The following is a 22877-nucleotide window of genomic DNA, read 5'->3' on the forward strand; positions in this document are numbered from 1 at the left end:
TTAATATGTTGAAATTCAGATGAACAAAAACAAAAACAAAAACTACAAAGAGCAAGATAATTTTTTTTATTCTTATGTTAATCCCCATAAAAGAGCAAGATAATTTTAAAGGTCCCTGATAACTCCATCATTCTTTTTTTTTTTTAATGTTTTATTTATTTATTTGAGAGAGAATGAGAGAGCAAGCACATGAAGCGGGGGGGATGGTCAGAGGGAGAAGCAGACTCCCCGCTGAGCAGGGAGCCCAATGAGGGACTCGATCCTGGAACTCCAGGATCATGACCTGAGTCAAAGGCAGTCGTTTAACCAACTGAGCCACCCAGGCACCCTAATTCCATCATTCTTAGGACTCTCCCCGCCCCCAAATACTTAAGAGTTACTATCTTAATAACATACCTACAATAAGACTAGGTAAAAAATTAAAAGTCCCTATAATCTCTGGTCCCCTCCCCTTATCTCCCTTTTTTAAAACCTAGGGATGTGCTGGCTAAAATATTTCCCCCAAGTTCCTGCACAACCTCAGGGGGCACCATTCATAGCAAAGACAATGTCAGTGTGCTCCCCGGAGTGTGGCACTCAGTGGCCCTGACGAAGATGCTTTTAGAGTGGAGAGGGCCTGTGTTTGAATCTCATCTCTGCTACTTACTAGCTATACGACCCCTGGCAAACTATCTAATGATCTCTCCAATCCCATTTCCTTGTCTGTAAAATGAAGATAATAAATTACATTTCCAAAGGCTGTGGTAAAGGCTAAATGAAACAACATATGTAAAGAATCTGGTGTTGGGGAAGCATACCAACACCGATACTAGTTCTTTAAAAATCACAAAAATCTATGACATTTCACAGTTCAGAGAATATCCGTGTCCAGGATGTGTGCCCCATACTCTGAGGACAGACCAAAAGATACTGCGAAATGTGAAACAGCTCTCATCTCCTGAAGGTGGGGTAGGTACCTCCAAGGATGAAGGGGTCAGAATGTTGTGACCAAGCACTACACAATTTTAAGACTGAATTGTGGTAAGCGGCAGAAAGGAAGACTGATTGGCACGCTAATGAACCAGGGTGTGTTGGTACAACTGTTATCAAGGATAAGCAACTGTTTAAATAAGATAGGCTGTGCTCATTAAGGACATATGTGCTGCCAACAAATTACAATGTGCTTAGTTCAAACTTTTTTGCCTTTCGTAGGAATCTGAGGCCAGTCAATATTTAATTGTGCTAAGTCTTTTAGTTGACTCTTAAATTAAGAAGTGATTCATCTACTCAACTTAGGCATTAGAGATTCTCAAAATATTAAAACTGAAGTGGATTCCAGGTCTCTAAGCCAACCTCCACATGTCACACCAGTGAAAAATGAGGTCTAAGGAATACGAGAGACATGGGTGCAGTCACAAAAGGTAGGGCCAATGCTGGTACTTGGTCTCATCAACTCATTCTCTTTCTTACTATAGGAAATCAGTCTTTAGCTTTGTCCAATATACATACTAACGAGTTAACATTGGATATATGGATTCCTTTCTCAACGCTGCATAATTTACGTGGGGCACTGGAAAACCTCTGAAGGGCTGGGTCAATGACTGAAAGAAGCAGCTGGGTGGGGCTGTGTGGGAAGGTCTGAGGACATTCAAGAAGGTAACGAAGAGCACAGAGTAAGGCTGTTAGGGACCTGCCAGTCTGGAAAATGGGTAGTGAAACTGGAGTCTACTAAGGAACCAAATACAGAATGATTCTCCATATCCAGGATGTAGCACAGTGACCAGCACATAGTAAGGTACTTAGTACTTATTTGTTGCATAATCGGATGATGAACCAGGACTGAATGAATGAACGCATGAAAGGAGGAAGTGAGTTTCAGAGGAAAAAGAGAAGAGGGACTGCCCAGTGAGATGAGGGAAGAGTTACCAAAGCTCTCCTCAACCTTAGCAGGAAGGACAAGACTCATTTCTCCTGGAAGGACAAGACTCGTTTCTCCGGCAAGGACAGTGGAGGGAGTGAGGCTGGGGTCCTCCTGCTTCTGCCTCACATTCTCCTTCTGAGGAAACGTGCCAATTCCCATGGCCCTGCTTCTGCTTCTGGCCACTCTGCTCTCAGGATGGAACACGCAGAAGTAGAATGCATGAGGGGAGTCCCTCTCCAAGGGCAACAGAAATTTCAAACCCATAATGTCACCTTATTTTCAGAGGAGACTCTGCTTACTTGCTTTCCGCGTATGCTATGGACCATACGGACACCGATGGAAAAACATTTCCTAGGAGGACCCTGAGATCAAGAAACAAATCTGATTCTAGGATAGCAGAGACAAGCCTCACCTAATGAAGAATGAGGGAAAGCTGGGATTTCCGGGCCCATTTTGCAGTCACTGAAACACTCTGTCGTCTGTGGTCCTGAGCCTGGTGCGCCCTGAACTGCCAGGTCTGTTTCAGCTGGGCTTCGCACGTGGGACCCGTGTGAAGAGTGCCAGGGGCACAGACAGGATGGCAAGCAGTAGCTCATTCTATTTTCTAAATGGTAGGAGGCCAGTATTAGATGATCTCTTTCCTTTCAACATCTACATCTAATAGTTTTTGCTTTTGTGTGCAGTATGGGGCCACATGGAAGACAATATGCACTACTCATCAACATTTTTCGAGGACTAAATGGAGAAGCTGTAATAAAATACTGCATCGACGCCTAAAGAAGACCTTTCTAGGTTCTTAGGATGCAAGCAACTTACTGTTCAAGAGGAACATCAACATGTCAGCGGATAACAACAAAGCGCTGGCCAGAATCTTCTCTAATGACATCTAGCAGACTAATGGCAAAACGACGCCGTGTACGTCAGGGGCTAGGGTGGAATAATGGGTTCCGTGCCATGTCCATACGAAAGATACGTACAGCTCAAGAAGATGTAATGTCTATAATGTGACCTTCATTTGACATTTGATTAAAACTAAGTTGGTGCACAATTTTTTTTTTTTTTTTGCAAAACCAGGAGAATAGGTCAGTGAAAAGAGCAATGACAGAAACGCTCTTCCTCAACTCAGAGTGACTGGCAAGGCTTCTTAAAAATATTTTTAGCTCAGTTTCAATTCCCTAAAAAGAAATGCCACCTAAAAGAAATGTGTTAGGCACCCTCTAAATGTTTCTCATTAAGTTGCCAACACTGGTACTCACCCCTTCAGGCTGGCTTAGAGCACTCGGCCTCACTCTGCTCTGTATGCCATCCGAGGAATAAACCTAAGACTAGCTGCTATTTGAAAGAAAGGGACTACATCTGTAAGAATTTGTATGTTAATATTTGTAAAATATTGTGAGAAATAATAGGAAAAAGCAGCCTAGAAAACAGTGCTCTGCAATGAAATTACAGAAATGGTAGTAAAGAAACCAAACTGAGAGTTTTTCCTAATAAAGGGGCAGGTTAGTTCTCATAGTATAAACAGTCTTAGCTAAGTGGCTAATTCTTCTAAAAAGACCAGCTTTTGGTTAAGAGAGAAAACATACCACCGTGTCTGGATTTAGCACGCAAAGAACTCCCTAGAATGGTTCTCATGCTGTCTAACTCTGAGCATCCTGATTCTTTTTTTGTCTTTAGCTGCCGAACACCTAACTTTTTATGTAAAAGTGAGTCTAAGGAGACAGGATGAGCAAAGCCCTACAAATGCCCACTCACCTCCCATGATTTTGGACTGGCAGTTAATAAACTCCGGCTTCCTGTCCGTGAGGTACCTCTGGCAGGTGTGGTGGAGGATCTGGAAGAAGGTGCATTTTTCTGAGGCTGTGCTGGCTACCCACTGGTCAAATGCGTTTTCAAACAACAAATCAAACTCTGCAGAATCCTGGAAAAAACAGTGAAATAACTACTGATCTCAATCTATAAAAACTGCTGCTTTCAGCTTACTCCTGACAAAAGACTCATAAAGGCAAAAACACCTTTCAAAACTTTGGTCTTAATCACAAGGCTCATCTTTATTAGCACCTAGATGCATGGAAAGAGAGTCCACCTTTCTCTGTTTATCAAGCAACCCCCCCAGATCTGAAGAGTATTTATAGATGTCCCTAGGAGGCTAGTATCACTAAAGCCCTTCCAGCATACCACACATGGACCTGGCAGAATTTAGGCTACATGCTGCCTTCCCAATGACCTGGAAAAGGATTCCTTCAGGTTCTTAGCTCTATTAATTAATCTTGCTCCTAACCTTTGGTAAGGAAAAGATTCTTCCTTATTATTTTAGCATATAGTTACAATTTACATTTGATTTTTCCCCATTATTGAGGTTTTGCATAGCGAGTATGTGTGAGCAAAAGGGAAAGTACTTAAATAAATAATTCTACCTTAAAATGTTTCTCATGTATAAATCCAAATACATAATTTGTAAGGTGTCATCTGTTTGTTTGTTTGTTTTGGAAAAAAAAACCTGATCACTGGTGGTATTTGGAGATAAATGAAGCTTTGATGAACATAGTTTTTCATATTAATAACCATGGACATGATATCTGAACTCTGCCCTTTGCACTTGGCTGATACACATACAGGAGCCAGCATTTCTTCACTATGCATCCCCTTACATTTCTGCATCAAACATGATGAAAAGACTTGTAGTTCCCCATAAGGACACAGAAATCCAAAAGTCTTAGCCACATCACTGAAATAGAGAAATAGTTTGTTAGAGATGACTCAGATAACCACCAGCACTGCCAAGGTCAGTGAGAGAGTCATTGTGTGAAGAGAACACCTTCGCTCAACACTGGGCATTCACTCACCCGATTAGGATCGATGCCATTAACCTGGCGAAGTTGCTCAAGCATCCACTGTGATCTCCGCACGAACGACGTGGAGCCTTCAAACTGTTTGACCTTCGTGATGGATGCTTGTGTGGGTTTCTTGTTTGTTACTGCCAAGAAAAGACCACTCAGATTAGCGGGCGTGAAGGTTGGTTTGTTTTCTCATTACACCTACGTGTGTATACACACACATACACACACACAGAATATGAATATGTGTGTCTTTGATGAGGGGTGAACTCAAAAGAAATAGTTATACTCTCCACTCTCAAGTAATTACAACATAATTATAATTGTGAAGGCTGCTTCATTTATGTCTTCATTCAAACTAAACACAACTCAACCGAGGGACACCAAGCACTTTTAACGGAGGCTACAAGTGCACGATGACCAACTGCAGGGAAAGCAGCATGCGGGGTTGGCAGGCATCAGGGTAGAGTTCACTGGGAAAAGCTGAATTGTAGAGGAAGTGGAGGTTACTGGCTCCCCTAGGGAACTGCAATGCATATTTCCAATGTGATATTCCAGTGTAAATAAATCAGGCTTCACCTGATAGAGTAAGAGTAATGCTTCACTTTAAAAAAATATTTGGGGGTGCCTGGGTGGCTCAGTCGTTAAGCATCTGCCTTCGGCTCAGGCCATGATCCCGGGGTCCTGGTATCGAGCCCCACGTTCGGCTCCCTGCTCCGCGGGAAGCCCGCTTCTCCCTCTTCTACTCCCCTTGCTTGTGTTCCCTCTCTCGCTGTGTCTCCCTCTCTTTCAAATAAATAAGTGAAATCTTTAAAATAAATAAATAATGAAAAAAATATTGTTCAGTTTGAATCTAGTTTGCATCTGTTTCTGACTGTGTTTGGCATTCATGCACCACCCCCCTCCCAAATTCCTGAGGTCACCACACCTGCAGGACCAAGACAGCTGCTTCTTCCAGCCTTAGTCAGTTCTTCCTTTGCCCTTTCCATGCTGAGGGTGGACAGTGTCACCTCGCAGACAAAGGCCAAGCACCAGCCACTAGGAGAGAGTCACTCTGGATATTTCCACATCTGCTTACTTCGTGACTTAGAGCCTCCAGGGTGGCGTGGTCATTAAGGGTTTTAAAAGGGCTTTCCTAAAAGCTCCTCCTAGGCCTGGCTGTAGGAGTTTGTAAAATTTAACAGAAATGATGCTATTAAGGGAACCGGAAAACGTGGAAAGTACTACTTATAATGAATGTAATCCCGATAAGCCTGTGCATCGAGGGCACATTCTTTCTTTGTTTCCAATAACCCTGCAGGTCCTACATTTCCAGATAACTATGCAGATGTTCAACAGATGGCAAAAAGAATCCTTGAGGGATGAAGGACAGAAAGCACCTACTCCAGTCACGGGTGCTGGTAAGAAGACTCTCCTTCATGCATAGGAGAGTTTAGGGCAATTTCAGTATCCGGGGTCATTAAAGCAGGAACACAGGGACCAAGAGGCGAATGAGATGTGGGCACCCTGCCCTTACGTCTAGTGAGAGCCCTAGGCTTCCAAGATTAAAGACCTCTTTTTATGACACTCTCCCCTTTGCTCCAAACCAGAATTTAGCAAACATTTAAAAAATAATTTCAAATAATGCTTAGGTTTATTACTCATTATGTCAGTTAGATTTGGCTAAAAGCTTCTGAACATTTCATACCAATTACATTTACTTTCACGGTTAAAAAGTCACCATCCCCTTAACACTCTCGATCAGTGGAATTTTATAGTCTTCTATTCACAAACAGCCTGTCTGGCTTATGGCTCTGTGTGTAAGTCCATTCCCCGAACTAAATTCAGGCAACAGTATCAGTCTAGCCATTTAACTTAATGCATTTATTTCATGTGTCTCCTATGAGATCTAACAGGTTTTTCTGCCAGCCATGCCCTGCTCTTCTGTTTTCATGGTAGAGGAAACAACATACCTGGAATACAGGCAAGTCCTAAAATGTGCTGAAAAGATTAAAGAATACTTTTCAATAACAGGAAAACATGGGTTCCTGTATTAGACACACACCCCTAAACACACAAAGAGGATTTCCTCCTTTGTTTATGTAAATTACACGACATTTAGGCATCCTGGGAAACATGAAGGTTTTCCTTCTAGCTTTAAAGTCGTTATGAACTCCTATTTTTACTTCTGGTCCACTTATTTCCAAGTGGTTCACAGCATTATAAAAACTCAAAACACAATGCAGGATCACTGTAATTACTGGCATGTTTAGGATTGACATTTTAGAAAAGCAAGTTCCACTGGAAGCCTGTCACTGAAATGAGAAGGGCAGGAACCCCACCCACATGACAAATGCCCCACAGAACTACTAACCGAGATGGCGCTGCAGAGCGGTCATTTTTCCTGAGGCACTTAAGCTCGAGCCCTGCCTGCCTCGTGCTCTCTACTCGCTTATTCTTTGCCCAGTTCTTGGAATCTCGGTAGTTTTCCTGGGCACTGAGCCCGGTTTGGTTTAATTTTTGTTTATTGTTATTATCTCCAACATCCCAGTTTCTATTTTGAAGCAGGTGCCCTAAAATTATATTATTATATACACATTATATAGAGTTAAATAAAGACTTTCCACTTCTGAAATCAAAACAACTGCACAAACACACCATTGCCAGACTTTCTGAGTTCCGTGCTTGAAGGAGCCATGTTTAATCCCCTTTGTTGTCTTGGTGCTTTTGGGGTCCAAAGCTGATAAAAAACATGTCAGTCAAATTCTGGACGTCCGGTGAAAAACAGGAATCTTTCTTCTTCCAAAGGCAAATTGACTGATAGCATACCCTGGGTCAGTAATATTGGAGTGCTCTAATACTACTGAGTATTAGTACTCTAATACTACTGAGTAGTAGTACTCAGGGTAGAAGGGGGTTGCTATTTCCCAGGAGCAAAAGATGGCGGGAGCCTGGTGGACAAAAGGGAGAATGGAATGAGATGAAAACGGGGAGGTACTCGAGGCCCAGATCATGTAGGGCCTTGGGTTTTATTCTAAGCATTTTGGGATGCCATTGAGGAGTTTTTAAAAGATGGTTCAGTCTTCTATACTTAAGTTTGAATGGTGGTCTGCTCAGAGAAACCAGTGTGGAGAGAATCCTCAATACAATAGACTCTGTAGTCACTATTTTGAGTAACTTTAAAGGCCAGATAACCAGGGCATTTCTGTCATGCCTTTAACATTCATGAGGACAAGGGAAATATACAGGCATTTAAAGGGGCAGGGTAAGCATTGTACTCCCAGGTTAAGACCACCCAGAACCAGCCTGGTTCCCTGGCTCTCCACTCCAACCGCGCACCAGAATCATCTGGGAGTTTTTACCACAAATACACCAAACCACATGAGTCAGAATCTCTGGAGGTGTGGCCTGGCATCCACATTTTCAGTTTCCCTAGGTGATTCTAGAGCACAGTGACTGCTGAAACCACTGCGAGTGTATTAACTTATTTCACAAATATTTACGGGACATTTATTAGATGGGAGACACAAAAGTCTGTTTTGTGGGCAATTCAAAGATTGAATAAGATATGGTTCTAAGTCAAGAACCTGAGCGGTGGGGGGTGGGGCTATTAAGAATGATGGAGAACAGTGCTCATGCATAACGGGAGTCATCTGAGGTGTTGGGGAGGGAGGGGGCTTTGAGGACCAAAGCAGAGTTGGGGAAAGTCAGGCAGACTTCTTAAAGCAGCCACATTCCAGCTAACAGACCATGAGCCCTCACCCAGGCTTCTGTGATTTCTCCCACACTGGTTTCTCTGAGCAGACTGGCCATTCAAACTTAAGTATGGAAGACTGAACCATCTTTTAAAAACTCCTCAATGGCATTCCAAAATGCTTAGAATAAAACCCAAGGCCCTTACCATGACCTGCAAAGCCCTACATGATCTGGGCCTCGAGTACCTCCCCGTTCTCATCTCATTCCATTCTCCCTTTTGTCTACCAGGCTCCACCTTTTGCTCCTGGAAATAGCAACCCCCTTCTACCCTTTGCAAATGCTGTTCTCTTTATAGAAATACTCCTCCCGGGCGCCTGGGTGGCTCAGTCATTAAGCGTCTGCCTTCAGCTCAGGTCATGGTCCCAGGGTCCTGGGATCGAGCCCCGCATCGGGCTCCCTGCTCCGCGGGAAGCCTGCTTCTCCCTCTCCCGCTCCCCCTGCTTGTGTTCCCTCTCTCGCTGTGTCTCTGTCAAATAAATAAAATCTTTAAAAAAAAAAAAAATACTCCTTCCTTTGTTTTTTTTTATGGTTGTCTCGTTTGTCATTCAGATTTCAGCTTACATGTCAAACTCCATAAAAAAATGTGTGTGATCATTTATCTGCAGAGATTTCCCTCATGTTATTTCTTTCACTGAACTCTGTTCCTTGCAAAATTCTGTTCTTTTGTTCATTTCAAACCTGGATAAAATACTTGAAATTTGCTTCTCTGGAATATTCGTGAAGAATAAAACCAGATTGCTATCGTGTCTGTGGAGTCCTAAAAGATGTAAGAGGTAGAGATATCCCCACACGGATCTTGTAAGCTTTTGCCTACCAGTTTGTGAGGTAGGATCCTAGAAATTGACATACTAACAAGTGACATTTTCCCCAGTAATTAAGGTTTTTTTTTAAAAGATTTTATTTATTTATCTATTTTAGAGAAAGAGCGAGAACGCACGCAAGCGTGGGAGTGGGGGGAGGGGGAGAGGGACAGAGAGAATTCCATGCAGACTCCCTGCTGAGTGCAGAGCCCAGACATGGGGCTCCATCTAATGACCCCAAGATCATGACTTGAGCTGAAATCAAGAGTCCGATGCTTAACTGACCCAGCCTCTCAGGCGCCCCCAGCAATTAAAGTTTTAAAAAAATCTTTTAAAAATACAGTTTCTGGGGCGCCTGGGTGGCTCAGTTGGTTAAGCAACTGCCTTCGGCTCAGGTCATGAACCTGGAGTCCCGGGATCGAGTCCCGCATCGGGCTCCCTGCTTGGCAGGGAGACTCTGCTTCTCCCTCTGGCCCTCCTCCCTTTCATGCTCTCTGTCTCTCATTCTCTCTCTCTCTCTCTCAAATAAATAAATAATAATAAAAAAATAAAATAAAAAAAAAATACAGTTTCTGGTTTTTTCTTTTGTACTTGACCACAGGTCTGTGACAGAGGCAGCGTTACTGCTGTCATCACTATATTTACAGACAAGGAAACTGAGGCATGGAAAGCGCTAACTTGCAAAAGTAATACTGTTCATAAATGAGAAAACCGCAATTACACAATGAGCTTAGGGTCCACCGCTCTTTTTACTATAGCTTTTTGCTGCAATGTCAAATGCCACATTTTATTGCATGTGGGAAGCTCATTAAATAAGGGCTAACTGAATTTTTTGTTCTAATAATGATACTACTGTTGTGATTTTGACAATATCCTGAACTGTTATTCCCTTAGTATTTCCCTTTAAATAAACTTGGTTTTTCACTTAAGTTAATGAGGAACAAAGCATATTAAAGCCATAAATAGATACATGGCTCTGCCTACATTAAATAGAAAATAATGTAAAAAATACAATTAAGACATAAATGTTATTAATCTCAAATTAGAGAGTTGTGGAAGGTTTGGCATGTAAGGTCCACTATAAGGTAAAGTGGTGATTATCAAGTGTAGACAGGTGTTAAAGCCAATCACAACACAGATGTTCCCCTCGATATAATCATGAAACTTACCTGGAAATGGCTTCTCTAAGAGAACTGCATCATATGCATTGGGACTCACTTAGTAAGTCATGTTTTGGAGTTATCCAGGCCTAACGCTGCTGCTTTTTCACTTACTACCACTCCTGTTACCCACTGTTTTTTGTTGGTATCAGAGGAAAACAGGAGCATGGGGCCAACCAAACCCAGGTCCTTTTGCTACCAGCTCTGATAAAAAGAATATGGTTCTCACGGGGGCATGCCTCCTCATTAGCCTTCATGTAGCCTTCATTTACCTCTCAGCTGTAGTTAAGAAGCAGTGATAGAAACTATTATGTCTACAATATCGGCACCATCGTTACTCAGGTGGTGAAATATCTTTCCCTCATGAACTAATGGCATAAAAAAGGTTTTTTTTTTTTTAAAAGATGGGCCCTCCATGAAAGATTGTTCAAATACAAAATAAGACACTTAGTATAGTCAAAGGGTGGAGACCACCAGCCTCGCTTCTGCACAATCAGAAAATTCTATTTAACTGGAAACCAACAAGCCAGCGAATAGCAAAGCACTTTCTTAGCTCAAACCTGGTCTTACAGTAAGTCTGGAATTGGTGGAGGAAGGGACAAAGATTGATGAGGAAAGAAAGACAGAAATGCAAGTTACTTGCCTATTATGCAAACCAGAAGAAGGTGCCTCGTCTGCCAGTGAGTGTTAATAGGCTGATCCTCCATTTCAAGGTCTACTGGTTGAAAAACTTTTTAAGGAGTTATAGCTTTCCCCTACAATCTCATTATTCACACAGCATCACTTGTCAATCATTCCAAACAGGAAAATCAATTTTGCTCAAGACACAAAATATCTAGCTTCAGTCTTAAAATATTATTTTAAAAGAAACAAATAATCATCTTATAAACAAAATTATTACTCATCACCTCAATAGCCTCTACATTTCATTTTTCATAGGTATTTTCGTATATTCACTAACATCTGCACACACATTTCTTATACACATTAAACTCCAACTGAATCATCTTACATTTTTATGTGATCATTTCTATTTTAAAAAAAGATGCTGAAGAACAAATCCTATCGGTAATATAGTTTGATATTGAGGTTAGGTAGCTAAAACGCAGAGCTTACCATAACTAGGTACCTAAAATACCTTAAAATTTCATCACACTTATTCCTACCATGACCTTACAGTTAAAAGTGAAAGTGAGCGTTTTGTGGTATGCTTTAGCCCTCTACTCTGTTGCGGTCCAATGGCCAGACATTTTGACTTCAACAAACCTGTTGATGAGAAAAAATTTGGAGTAAGGAATAAAAGTGATGTCCACATAGAATTTTATCAGGGTGGCTCTTTGTCAGAGGGGGCTGACATGAAGGAAAAAAGAGAGAGAGAGAGAAATCCTTTGATATGTGGTTCCGGAAGTAAAAGCAAGATTGAGCACACCTCCTGGATGCTGATGTGGTAAAGAACTGGGCTCAGAGACCAATGTGAGAAATGATTACTTGGAACTAGTTTCCTTAATGCTCTCCCCAAACTCTAATATATGATAATTCTAGGTGGATTTCACAGTACCTACGAAGAAATAAGTATCAGGTCTGAGGCTGCATCCACAGTTTTATCTGGTGAGACAGCTGAATGCTTACAAAGCTGAGAAGCAAGAATACAAAGATTGTTCCCTCAAATATTTTCAGAACAGGGGAACATCATCACTGGGAAATGGAGCATGGTACGCTCTACACAGGGTTGATCATTGACTTCCAAGAGTATTTCTCAAAGTGTGTTCCCATTTAGGATATAGTACATGTTCAGACTTCACAGGCTCTAACCAGACCAATTCATGAAACGGCCAAGTTTCGCTTTGGGGCCCGATCCCTCTCCTCCCTATGTCAGGTCCTGGGGGCTCTCTGGCCAGATTCCTGACAGGACCCAAACAGGCCTGAAAGGGTATTCTTGAATCTATTTTTAGGAAGGCATTTTTCATCCAAATATACAACAACCACAGCAAAAACAGTGGTATTCAATCTTGAGCACCAACCCCTGGGGAAGAGTATAGGATGGCCTTCAACAGTTCCCGCTCCACTAACCCTAAAGGGGAGGACAGGGGAGAATCAGTGCACAAGGGTTTTGAGGTTTGTTCTTAAAGACAGACTTCCTTAGTCTACACTAGGGATAATCACAAAGAAAGAAGTTTTCCACAGAGAAGATTCCTTATTTGGTATCACTAATTCCAAGGCCTGGAACTTATATCACATTCTCCCCTCCAAACTGGAGAAGGAAGGGGAGGACGAAGAGACTGAAAGCCTTGGAAATTTTTCCAAAGGGATACTGAAAAAGGAACTATTTGGGAAACCTCTTGCACAGAAATTTGGAGAAATCCTTCAGGAGAAGGAGGGGAATAAGAAACATCTTGCATCAAACATTCCTTAGGAAGGATGCTTAAAAGCCCAAGTATGAAGGTACAGCACCATATGGATGGTATCTAACAGCTTACACATCAATAGAGCCAGCGACCCCCCTACACCAACTTTGCAGCAAGTACTACCGGGTTTCAATATTTGCAATTTTTTTTTTTTTTTAATTTTTTTATTCTTATGTTAATCCCCTTACATTACAACATTAGTTTTAGATGAAGTGTTCCATGATTCATTGTTTGTGCACAACACCCAGTGCTCCATGCAGAATGTGCCCTCCTAAATACCCACCACCAGGCTAACCCATCCTCCCACCCCCCTCCCCTCTAGAACCCTGTTTGTTTTTCAGAGTCCATCTTCTCTCATGGTTCGTCTACCCCTCCGATTTCCCCCGCTTCATTCTTCCCCTCCTGCTACATTCTTCTTCTTCTTCTTCTTTTTTTTTTTCTTAACATATATTGCATTATTTGTTTCAGAGGTACAGATCTGAGATTCAACAGTCTTGCACAATTCACAGCGCTTACCAGAGCACATACACTGCCCAGTGTCTATCACCCAGTCACCCCATCCCTCCCACCCCACCCCCCACTCCAACAACACTCAGTTTGTTTCCTGCGATTAAGAATTCCTCATATCAGTGAGATCATATGATACATGTCTTTCTCTGTTTGACTTATTTCACTCAACATAATACCCTCCAGTTCCATCCACGTTGTTGCAAATGGCAATATCTCATTCCTTTTGATGGCTGCATAATATTCCATTGTATATATATACCACATCTTCTTTATCCATTCATCTGTCGATGGACATCTTGGCTCTTTCCACAGTTTGGCTATAGTGGACATTGCTGCTATAAACATCGGGGTGCACGTACCCCTTCGGATCCCTACTTTTGTATCTTTGGGGTAAATACCCAGTAGTGCAATTGCTGGATCATATGGTAGCTCTATTTTCAACTTTTTGAGGAACCTCCATACAGTTTTCCAGAGTGGCTGCACCAGTTTGCATTCCCACCAACAGTGTAGGAGGGTTCCCCTTTCTCCGCATCCCCGCCAACATCTGTCGTTTCCTGACTTGTTAATTTTAGCCATTCTGACTGGTGTGAGGTGATACCTCATTGAGGTTTTGATTTGGATTTCCCTGATGCCGAGCGATATTGAGCACTTTTTCATGTGTCTGTTGGCCATTTGGATGTCTTCATTGGAAAAATGTCTGTTCATGTCTTCTGCCCATTTCTTAATTGGATTCTTTGTTCTTTGGGTGTTGAGTTTGATGAGTTCTTTATAGATTTTGGATACTAGCCCTTTATCTGATATGTCATTTGCAAATATCTTCTCCCATTCTGTCGGTTGTCTTTTGGTTTTCTTAACTGTTTCCTTTGCTTTGCAAAAGCTTTTTATCTTGATGAAGTCCCAATAGTTCATTTTTGCCCTTGCTTCCCTTGCCTTTGGCGATGTTTCTAGGAAGAAGTTGCTTCGGCTGAGGTCAAAGAGGTTGTTGCCTGTGTTCTCCTTTAGGATTTTGATGGACTCCTGTCTCACATTGAGGTCTTTCAGCCATTTGGAGTCTATTTTTGTGTGTGGTGTAAGGAAGTGGTCCAGTTTCATTCTTCTGCATGTGTCTATCCAATTTTCCCAACACCATTTGTTGAAGAGACTGTCTTTGTTCCATTGGACATTCTTTCCTGCTTTGTCGAAGATTAGTTGACCATAGAGTTGAGGGTCCATTTCTGGGCTCTCTATTCTGTTCCATTGATCTATGTGTCTGTTTTTGTGCCAGTACCATGCTGTCTTGATGATGACAGCTTTGTAATAGAGCTTGAAGTCCGGAATTGTGATGCCACCGGCTTTGCTTTTCTTTTTCAATATTCCTCTGGCTATGCGGGGTCTTTTCTGGTTCCATACAAATTTTAGGATTATTTGTTCCATTTCTTTGAAAAAAGTGGATGGTATTTTGATGGGGATTGCATTGAATGTGTAGATTGCTCTAGGTAGCATTGACATCTTCACAATATTTGTTCTTCCAATCCATGAGCATGGAACGTTTTTCCATTTCTTTGTGTCTTCCTCAATTTCTTTCATGAGTATTTTATAGTTTTCTGAGTAAAGATCCTTTGTCTCTTTGGTTAGATTTATTCCTAGGTATCTTATGGTTTTGGGTGCAATTGTAAATGGGATCGACTCCTTAATTTCTCTTTCTTCTGTCTTGTTGTTGGTGTATAGGAATGCCACTGACTTCTGTGCATTGATTTTATATCCTGCCACTTTACTGAATTCCTGTATGAGTTCTAGCAGTTTTGGGGTGGAGTCTTTTGGGTTTTCCACATAAAGTATCATATCATCTGCAAAGAGTGAGAGTTTGACTTCTTCTTTGCCAATTTGGATGCCTTTGATTTCTTTTTGTTGTCTGATTGCTGTGGCTAGGACTTCCAATACTATGTTGAATAGCAGTGGTGATAGTGGACATCCCTGCCGCGTTCCTGACCTTAGGGGGAAAGCTCTCAGTTTTTCCCCATTGAGAATAATATTTGCTGTAGGTTTTTCATAGATGGCTTTTATGATATTGAGGTATGTACCCTCTATCCCTATACTCTGAAGAGTTTTGATCAAGAAAGGATGCTGTACTTTGTCAAAAGCTTTTTCTGCATCTATTGAGAGGATCATATGATTCTTGTTCTTTCCTTTGTTAATGTACTGTATCACATTGATTGATTTGCGGATGTTGAACCAACCTTGCAGCCCAGGGATAAATCCCACTTGGTCATGGTGAATAATCCTTTTAATGTACTGTTGGATCCTATTGGCTAGTATTTTGGTGAGAATTTTTGCATCCATGTTCATCAGGGATATTGGTCTGTAATTCTCCTTTTTGATGGGGTCTTTGTCTGGTTTGGGGATCAAGGTAATGCTGGCCTCATAAAATGAGTTTGGAAGTTTTCCTTCCGTTTCGATTTTTTGGAACAGTTTCAGAAGAATAGGTATTAATTCTTCTTGAAATGTTTGGTAGAATTCCCCTGGGAAGCCATCTGGCCCTGGGCTTTTGTTTTTTGGGAGATTTTTGATGACTGCTTCAATTTCCTTAGTGGTTATAGGTCTGTTCAGGTTTTCTATTTCATCCTGGTTCAGTTTTGGTAGTTGATACATCTCTAGGAATGCATCCATCTCTTCCAGGTTATCTAATTTGCTGGCATAGAGTTGCTCATAATATGTTCTTATAATTGTTTGTATTTCTTTGGTGTTGGTTGTGATCTCTCCTCTTTCATTCATGATTTTGTTGATTTGGGTCATTTCTCTTCTCTTTTTGATCAGTCTGGCCAGGGGTTTATCAATCTTGTTAATTCTTTCAAAGAACCAGCTCCTAGTTTCGTTGATCTGTTCTACTGTTCTTTTAGTTTCTATTTCATTGATTTCTGCTCTGATCTTTATGATTTCTCTTCTCCTGCTGGGTTTAGGCTTTATTTGCTGTTCTTTCTCCAGCTCCTTTAGGTGTAGGGTTAGGTTGTGTACTTGAGACCTTTCTTGTTTCTTGAGAAAGGCTTGTATTGCTATATACTTTCCTCTTAGGACTGCCTTTGCTGCATCCCAAAGATTTTGAACAGTTGTGTTTTCATTTTCATTGGTTTCCATGTATTTTTTTAATTCTTCTTTAATTTCCTGGTTGACCCATTCATTCTTCAGTAGGATGCTCTTTAGCCTCCATGTATTTGAGTTCTTTCCGACTTTCCTCTTGGGATTGAGTTCTAGTTTCAAAGCATTGTGGTCTGAAAATAGGCAGGGAATGATCCCAATCTTTTGGTACCGGTTGAGACCTGATTTATGACCTAGGATGTGATCGATTCTGGAGAATGTTCCATGGGCACTAGAGAAGAATGTGTATTCCGTTGCTTTGGGGTGGAATGTTCTGAATATGTCTGTGAAGTCCATTTGGTCCAGTGTGTCATTTAAAGTCTTTATTTCCTTGTTGATCTTTTGCTTAGATGATCTGTCCATTTCAGTGAGGGGGATGTTAAAGTCCCCCACTATTATTGTATTGTTGTCGATGTGTTTCTTTGCTTTTGTTATTAATTGCCTTATATAATTGGCTGCTCCCATGTTAGGGGCATAGATATTTACAATTGTTAGATCTTCTTGTTGGATAGATCCTTTAAGTATGATATAGTGTCCTTCCTCATCTCTTATTACAGTCTTTGGTTTAAAATCTAATTTGTCTGATATAAGGATTGCCACCCCAGCTTTCTTTTGGTGTCCATTAGCATGGTAAATGGTTTTCCACCCCCTCACTTTCAATCTGGGGGTGTCTTTGGCTCTAAAATGAGTCTCTTGCAGACAGCATATCGATGGATCTTGTTTTTTAATCCAGTCTGTTAGCCTGTGTCTTTTGATTGGGGCATTTAGCCCATTTACATTCAAGGTAACTATTGAAAGATAGGAATTTAGTGCCATTGTATTGCCTGTAAGGTGACTGTTACCGTATATTGTCTGTGTTCCTTTCTGGTCTATGTTGCTTTTAGGGTCTCTCTTTGCTTAGAGGACCCCTTTCAAGATTTCCTGTAGGGCTGGTTTTGTGTTTGCAAATTCCTTTAGTTTTTGTTTGTCCTGGAAGCTTTTTATCTCTCCTTCAATTTTCAATGACAGCCTAGCTGGATAGAGTATTCTTGGCTGCATATTTTTCTCATTTAGTGCTCTGAATATATCCTGCCAGTCCTTTCTGGCCTGCCAGGTCTCTGTGGATAGGTCTGTTGCCAATCTAATGTTTCTACCATTGTAGGTTACATATCTCTTCTCCCGAGCTGCTTTCAGGATTTTCTCTTTGTCTCTGAGACTCGTAAGTTTTACTATTAGATGTCGGGGAGTTGACCTATTTTTATTGATTTTGAGAGGGGTTCTCTGTGCTTCCTGGATTTTCATGCCTGTTTCTTTCCCCAAATTAGGGAAGTTCTCTGCTATAATTTGCTCCATTATACCTTCTGCCCCTCTCTCTCTTTCTTCTTCTTCTGGGATCCCAATTATTCTAATGTTGTTTCGTCTTATGGTATCGCTTATCTCTCGAATTCTGCCCTCATGATCCAGTAGTTGTTTATCTCTCTTTTTCTCAGCTTCTTTATTTTCCAGCATTTCATCTTCTATATTACTGATTCTCTCTTCTGCCTCATTTATTCTAGCAGTTAGCGCCCCCAATTTTGATTGCACCTCATTAATAGCCTTTTTGATTTCTACTTGGTTGGATTTTAGCTCTTTTACTTCTCCAGAAAGAGTTTCTCTAATAACTTCCATATTTTTTTCAAGCCCAGCTAGTATCTTTAAAGTGATGATTCTGAACTCTAGATCTGACATCGTACTAATGTCCGTATTGAGTAGGTCCCTGGCAGTCGGTACTGCCTCTTGTTCTTTTTGTTGAGGTGATTTTTTCCGTCTCGTCATTTTGTGCAGAGGAGAATAGATTAATGAGAGAACAAAATGCTAGCAGAGTAACCACGTCCCCAGAAAATATACTCTAAACAAATCAGAAAAGACCTGAAGCAGTGGGATAAGAAGGGGAAAGAGAGAAAAAAGAAAAAGAAAAAAAAAGAAAAAGATAAAGATAAAAACAAAAACAAACAAAACAAAACAACAACAACAAAAGAAAAACCAGAATGTGATCAAATATGATCTATATGGTATATAGATCAGTGCCACACACTAGATTTGGGGTGTGTTTTGGTCTTTTAGAAGAAAGTGTCTCCCAAAATTTTAAAGAAAGAAAAAGATATATGTACAAAAATAAGGGTTGATATGATGAAGGGATAGAAAATGACTGTAAAAATGGAAATTATAAAAAATTTTATAAAAGGAATTGATAAGAAGTTGTTTGAAAAAGAAAGAAGAAGATTTAAAAAAAGAAAAAAGAAAAAGAAAAAAAAAGGGAGAGGATGTGATCAGGCAGGGGAATAGAAAACACCATATACTAGAGATTTAGGGTATATTTTAATCTGTTAGAAGAAACTATCTCAAAATTTTAAAGAGAGAACAACTTATATATATAAGCCAAAAATATGGGTAACTACTATGAAGGGATAGAATATGACTCTAAAAATGAAAAATAAAAATGTTTTTTTTTAAAAAAAGGGATTGATAAGATGTTGTTTGAAAAAGGGAAAAAGAAAAATTCAAAAAGAAATAAAAAGACAAAAAGACAGTTAAAAAAAAATTAACTTTAAAAGACTAAGGAATCATGGTAAAAAAGCCATGAGTTCTATGTGCAGTGGTCCCCTACCGCTGGAGTTCTGCCGCTCTCATTGATCGGTAAACTTGGTCTTGGCTGGCTGTTCTCGCTGATCTTCTGGGGAGGGGCCTGTTGCCGTGGTTTCCAAATGTCTCTGCCGGAGGCGGAATTGCCCCGCCCTTGCCCCCTCCCGGCTAAGTCATCTGCTCAGGTTTGCTCTCCGGGGCTTTTGTTCCCTGCGAGCTTTCCCTACAGCTTTGGAGGCGGAGCGTGAAAATGGCGGCCTCCCACTCTCCGCCCCGGAGGAGCCGAGAACTCGGGCCTGCTCCTCAGTGAGCCCCCAGAGAAAAGCCGTCAGTCACTCCCGTCTCCCCGGTCTCCGGCTGCACTCCATGCTCAACCGGCCTGTGACCGCGCGTTTCTATCTCTGGCACCCGACCCGGTCTGGAGTCTCCAAACCCAGCAGATCCCTGCGGTGCACTCCCCCGCGGCTCCTCCCGGGGGAGGAAGGTGAGTCTCCCCGGATCTGCCGCTTGTTGGGTCCCTGCTGGAGGAGCAGGGGCCCGACGGTGCCGCGGATCCCGGTTTATGGCCACCCCGAGCTGAGGGCCCGCGCCTGGGCTCCGCCTCTGCAGCCGGCTTCCCGGCTCCGTTACCTGGGAGCTCTGCCACACTCAGGCACCCCCGGTCTTTCTGTGACCCCAAAGGTCCTGAGACCACACTGTCCCGGAGGGTTCCACCCCCCGCTTAGCCACCGGAGTGACGTCCCTCAGCGGAGCAGACTTTTAAAAGTTCCGATTTTGTGCTCCGCGGCTCTATCACTTGCCAGAAGCGGCCGACGGAGGCCCCTCCCCCGCCGTCTATCCTCCCGAATATCGCCTCGGATTCACTTCTCCGCACGTCCTACCTTCCAGAAAGTGGTCGCTTTTCTGTTCAGAAAGTTGTTGCTCTTCTTTTCTTTGATCTCCTGTTGGGTTTGTAGGTGTTCAGAATGGTTTGATCCCTATCCAGCTGAATTCCTGAGAGGAGACGAAATCCAGGTCTCCTACTCCTCCGCCATCTTGCTCCGCCCCCCCTCAATATTTGCAATTTACCAACAAGGAAACAGTATTACTTTTGGAACATGCAACTTCAATGTCACATATCAATATGAGATCTAATCGGTATTTCTAAAACCTTGTCCCTTCTATTTTTAATCTTCTTTACCCTGTTCTTTATTTTTTTAATTGTAAAAATATGTAGTTTTTTTTTTTTTTTTTGAAAGGCTATTCTACTTTTCAAGTCAATGACTGCAGAGGGGGCGAGGTGCACCACAGGTGGTCTTAGGCTGTTACATCTTTAGCTGGGAATCAGAAAGCTTATATCTCCAGAAGGTTTGTGTTCCCCATTGCAAGACCAATAGTGTCCCCTCCATGCTGGCACCATGATGTCTTGCATTATTATATATATACATCGGCATACAAAGCGCTAGTTTACGTATGCATGCACACATGAAGGAGGGAACAAACGAACAGCTCCTCAACGAAAGGAAGAACAGTTCCTAAGCCTGCCGGAAACCAGATCAACCAAAAATTTATTTCAGGTTCAAGTGTTTTGTTTCACGGTCAAACCACAGTTGTAAGGGATTTGAACTATTTTCTTACTAGAAAAGAAGAGTATCCTGAGAACTAGGGAGAGTGGAGAAAAATGGCAAAACCCAAGAACTTACAGAAATATCAGGACACTAGAAGGAGATACATTTTGGGTTAGAACTTCTTAGGAAATCTCTTTTCCTGCAATCCTTATTCTAGCAGCATCTCCTTGTAAGCAATTCTGTTTACTTCAGCCTCCCTGAAAACACAATTTCGGGCTTGAGATTCAGCAATCCAAGATTTCCCATTGTGCATGATTTTTTTTTTTTTTAGCTTCCTGAGACTTTTCTCCATGGACTTGAGGAGAAAATCAATTTGCATGCATTTTAGATAAAGAGTAAACATACAATGAATTATAAACCCTGCTAGTATTAGCTATTGCAACTTCACACCTTATACGGAGAGGGTCTAACACGTCTGATTTATGTGGTGTAACTTGAAATGAACAAACAGGCCCAAGCCAAGGAAACAGATGCTTAGAGCAGTGAGAACCATGGTGGCTACGGAGATTAAATCTAATCCCAAACCCTGCAACATGCAGGGCAATAACAGAAGGGGTTAACCACAGTCATAGAGTCTTGTTCTGTTCTTACTTCCTTGATTCTGGAAACAGATGTAAACATCATTTTTGATCTATTCTTTCGGGAGCTTTACAAACAGAGGATCTAAAGACAAAGGCATCAAAGAAGCAGTACCTGACTCAAGAACGAATTAAATTACTCCACAAGAAGCTCAAGGGCTGGGAATAAGAACTTGAAAAAGAGATTCCTTTAATGTTATGCTTTCCTTGCTATTTCCATTATATCTAGGCCAAGGAGCGACTCTCTGCAGGGAAATGTCATCCTTGGTAGAAATTTACTACGTATTTTATCTGGAAGGGTGGGTAAAGAGCCTTCTAGAGCTCAAATACCCCTAACAGTGAGAAGGGAGTGAGCCATTCCTGCAGCCTCTACTTCCTTGTCCATCAGCAGCTGGGAAGAGGGGCATTCACTCACCATCGCGTGGGGGAAGGGCCTAGTGCGATGTTCCCTGACACTATGCACCCATTGCCGAGCATATAATCTTACGAGTAGTCAGTCTAAAAGAACCATGGGAGAATGTTAAGTGGATGGGGATCGCCTTCGATGTGAGAAGACCACTCCCCCCAAAAGGAGAATTTTTTTCTGCCTTGAAGGAGGCAGAACAGCAGAGAATTTTCTAATGGACTAGGTACTAAACATATAATATCACTAGGTTTCTGGAAAAATCAAAGCTGGTATTACTTAGCAAACATAGGCTGTCAAATATAATTACGACTACCAGTCAAGCAAAGACCCACCTACCTGTTCTCTCTGCTTTCTTTCTTCTTTGCCTCCACCAGCACTTACTTAATACTTTGAATAATACAAGTTAAATGAGGGTGTACACCACTGACTGAACATCTAAAAAAAGTGAATGATGCCACTAAGAACCTGCCACCTTCACTCTTTACTGTGTTAAATGGAGGACTAAAATCTAGTGGCATGTTCTGGGTAAAATGAATGTCACTTACATGAATGAAACGGATCCATAATTAAAATTAACTGAATTTATTTTGGTAAACTCTAGGCAATATCTACTAACACTAAACATGCAATATTCCGCGACCCTGGAATTCTACTCCTGTGTCTACACAACAGAAATGAGTGGTGCTGTGTCCACCCTTCTGCCTGAAGCAACCCAAAATGGACAAAACATGTGCAACAATGAAGGACAGATCCTTGAGAGACGGGAAATGAATGAGGTGAGCCCTATGATCACCTGTGTTTATTTGCTGCATTGAGAGTTTCTTCCAGGCTGTGGTGCATGGAGGAGGAGCCTACTCAGAGACTGGCAGGTTCTGTGAGTCGAAGAGACAGAGCTGAGAGCCTGGGGAGCCCCAGGGGTCAATATTCTCACATCAGAGTAAGGAAGAAGAGAAAAACTACACACAGAAAGAACACTGGGTATCTGCAGAGATTCAGCCTTGAGTAGCTAGCTGTGTATTTCTCACGACATGTACATGAGGAAATCACCTGAGGTTAGAGAAAGAACCATTCGCAACAGATAGAGGAAACAGGCTTTGGAAAGAGTTTCCACCAGGGAGACTAGAAAACTGATCTTAAAGAGCAAAAATAACTCCGAGGGTAACAAGAGAACAAAGTTGTGGAAAACTGCTATTACCCACTTACAAGCTTGTTATTTGACTAAACAAGACA

The 22877-nt window shown here is 41.7% G+C and overlaps 1 protein-coding gene across 3 annotated transcripts in view; it reads right to left on the reverse strand.

The window, feature by feature from the left end:
* Positions 1-22877, reverse strand: part of STXBP6 (syntaxin binding protein 6) — a 252077-nt gene that overhangs the window by 47499 nt on the left and 181701 nt on the right. For all 3 annotated transcript variants that reach the window (XM_045900638.3, XM_045900637.3, XM_054513662.2), the window contains 2 exons: positions 4744-4874; positions 3653-3818 (listed from right to left, as the gene is read on the reverse strand). In XM_045900638.3, coding sequence (XP_045756594.1) covers positions 3653-3818; positions 4744-4874 — 297 coding nt within the window. The remainder of the gene's footprint in view (positions 1-3652; positions 3819-4743; positions 4875-22877) is intronic.

This window comes from Mirounga angustirostris, unplaced genomic scaffold (genome assembly GCF_029215605.1).
Source record: "Mirounga angustirostris isolate CCGP_5_RB_7025 unplaced genomic scaffold, mMirAng1.0.hap1 SCAF_9, whole genome shotgun sequence".
NCBI lineage: Eukaryota > Metazoa > Chordata > Mammalia > Carnivora > Phocidae > Mirounga > Mirounga angustirostris.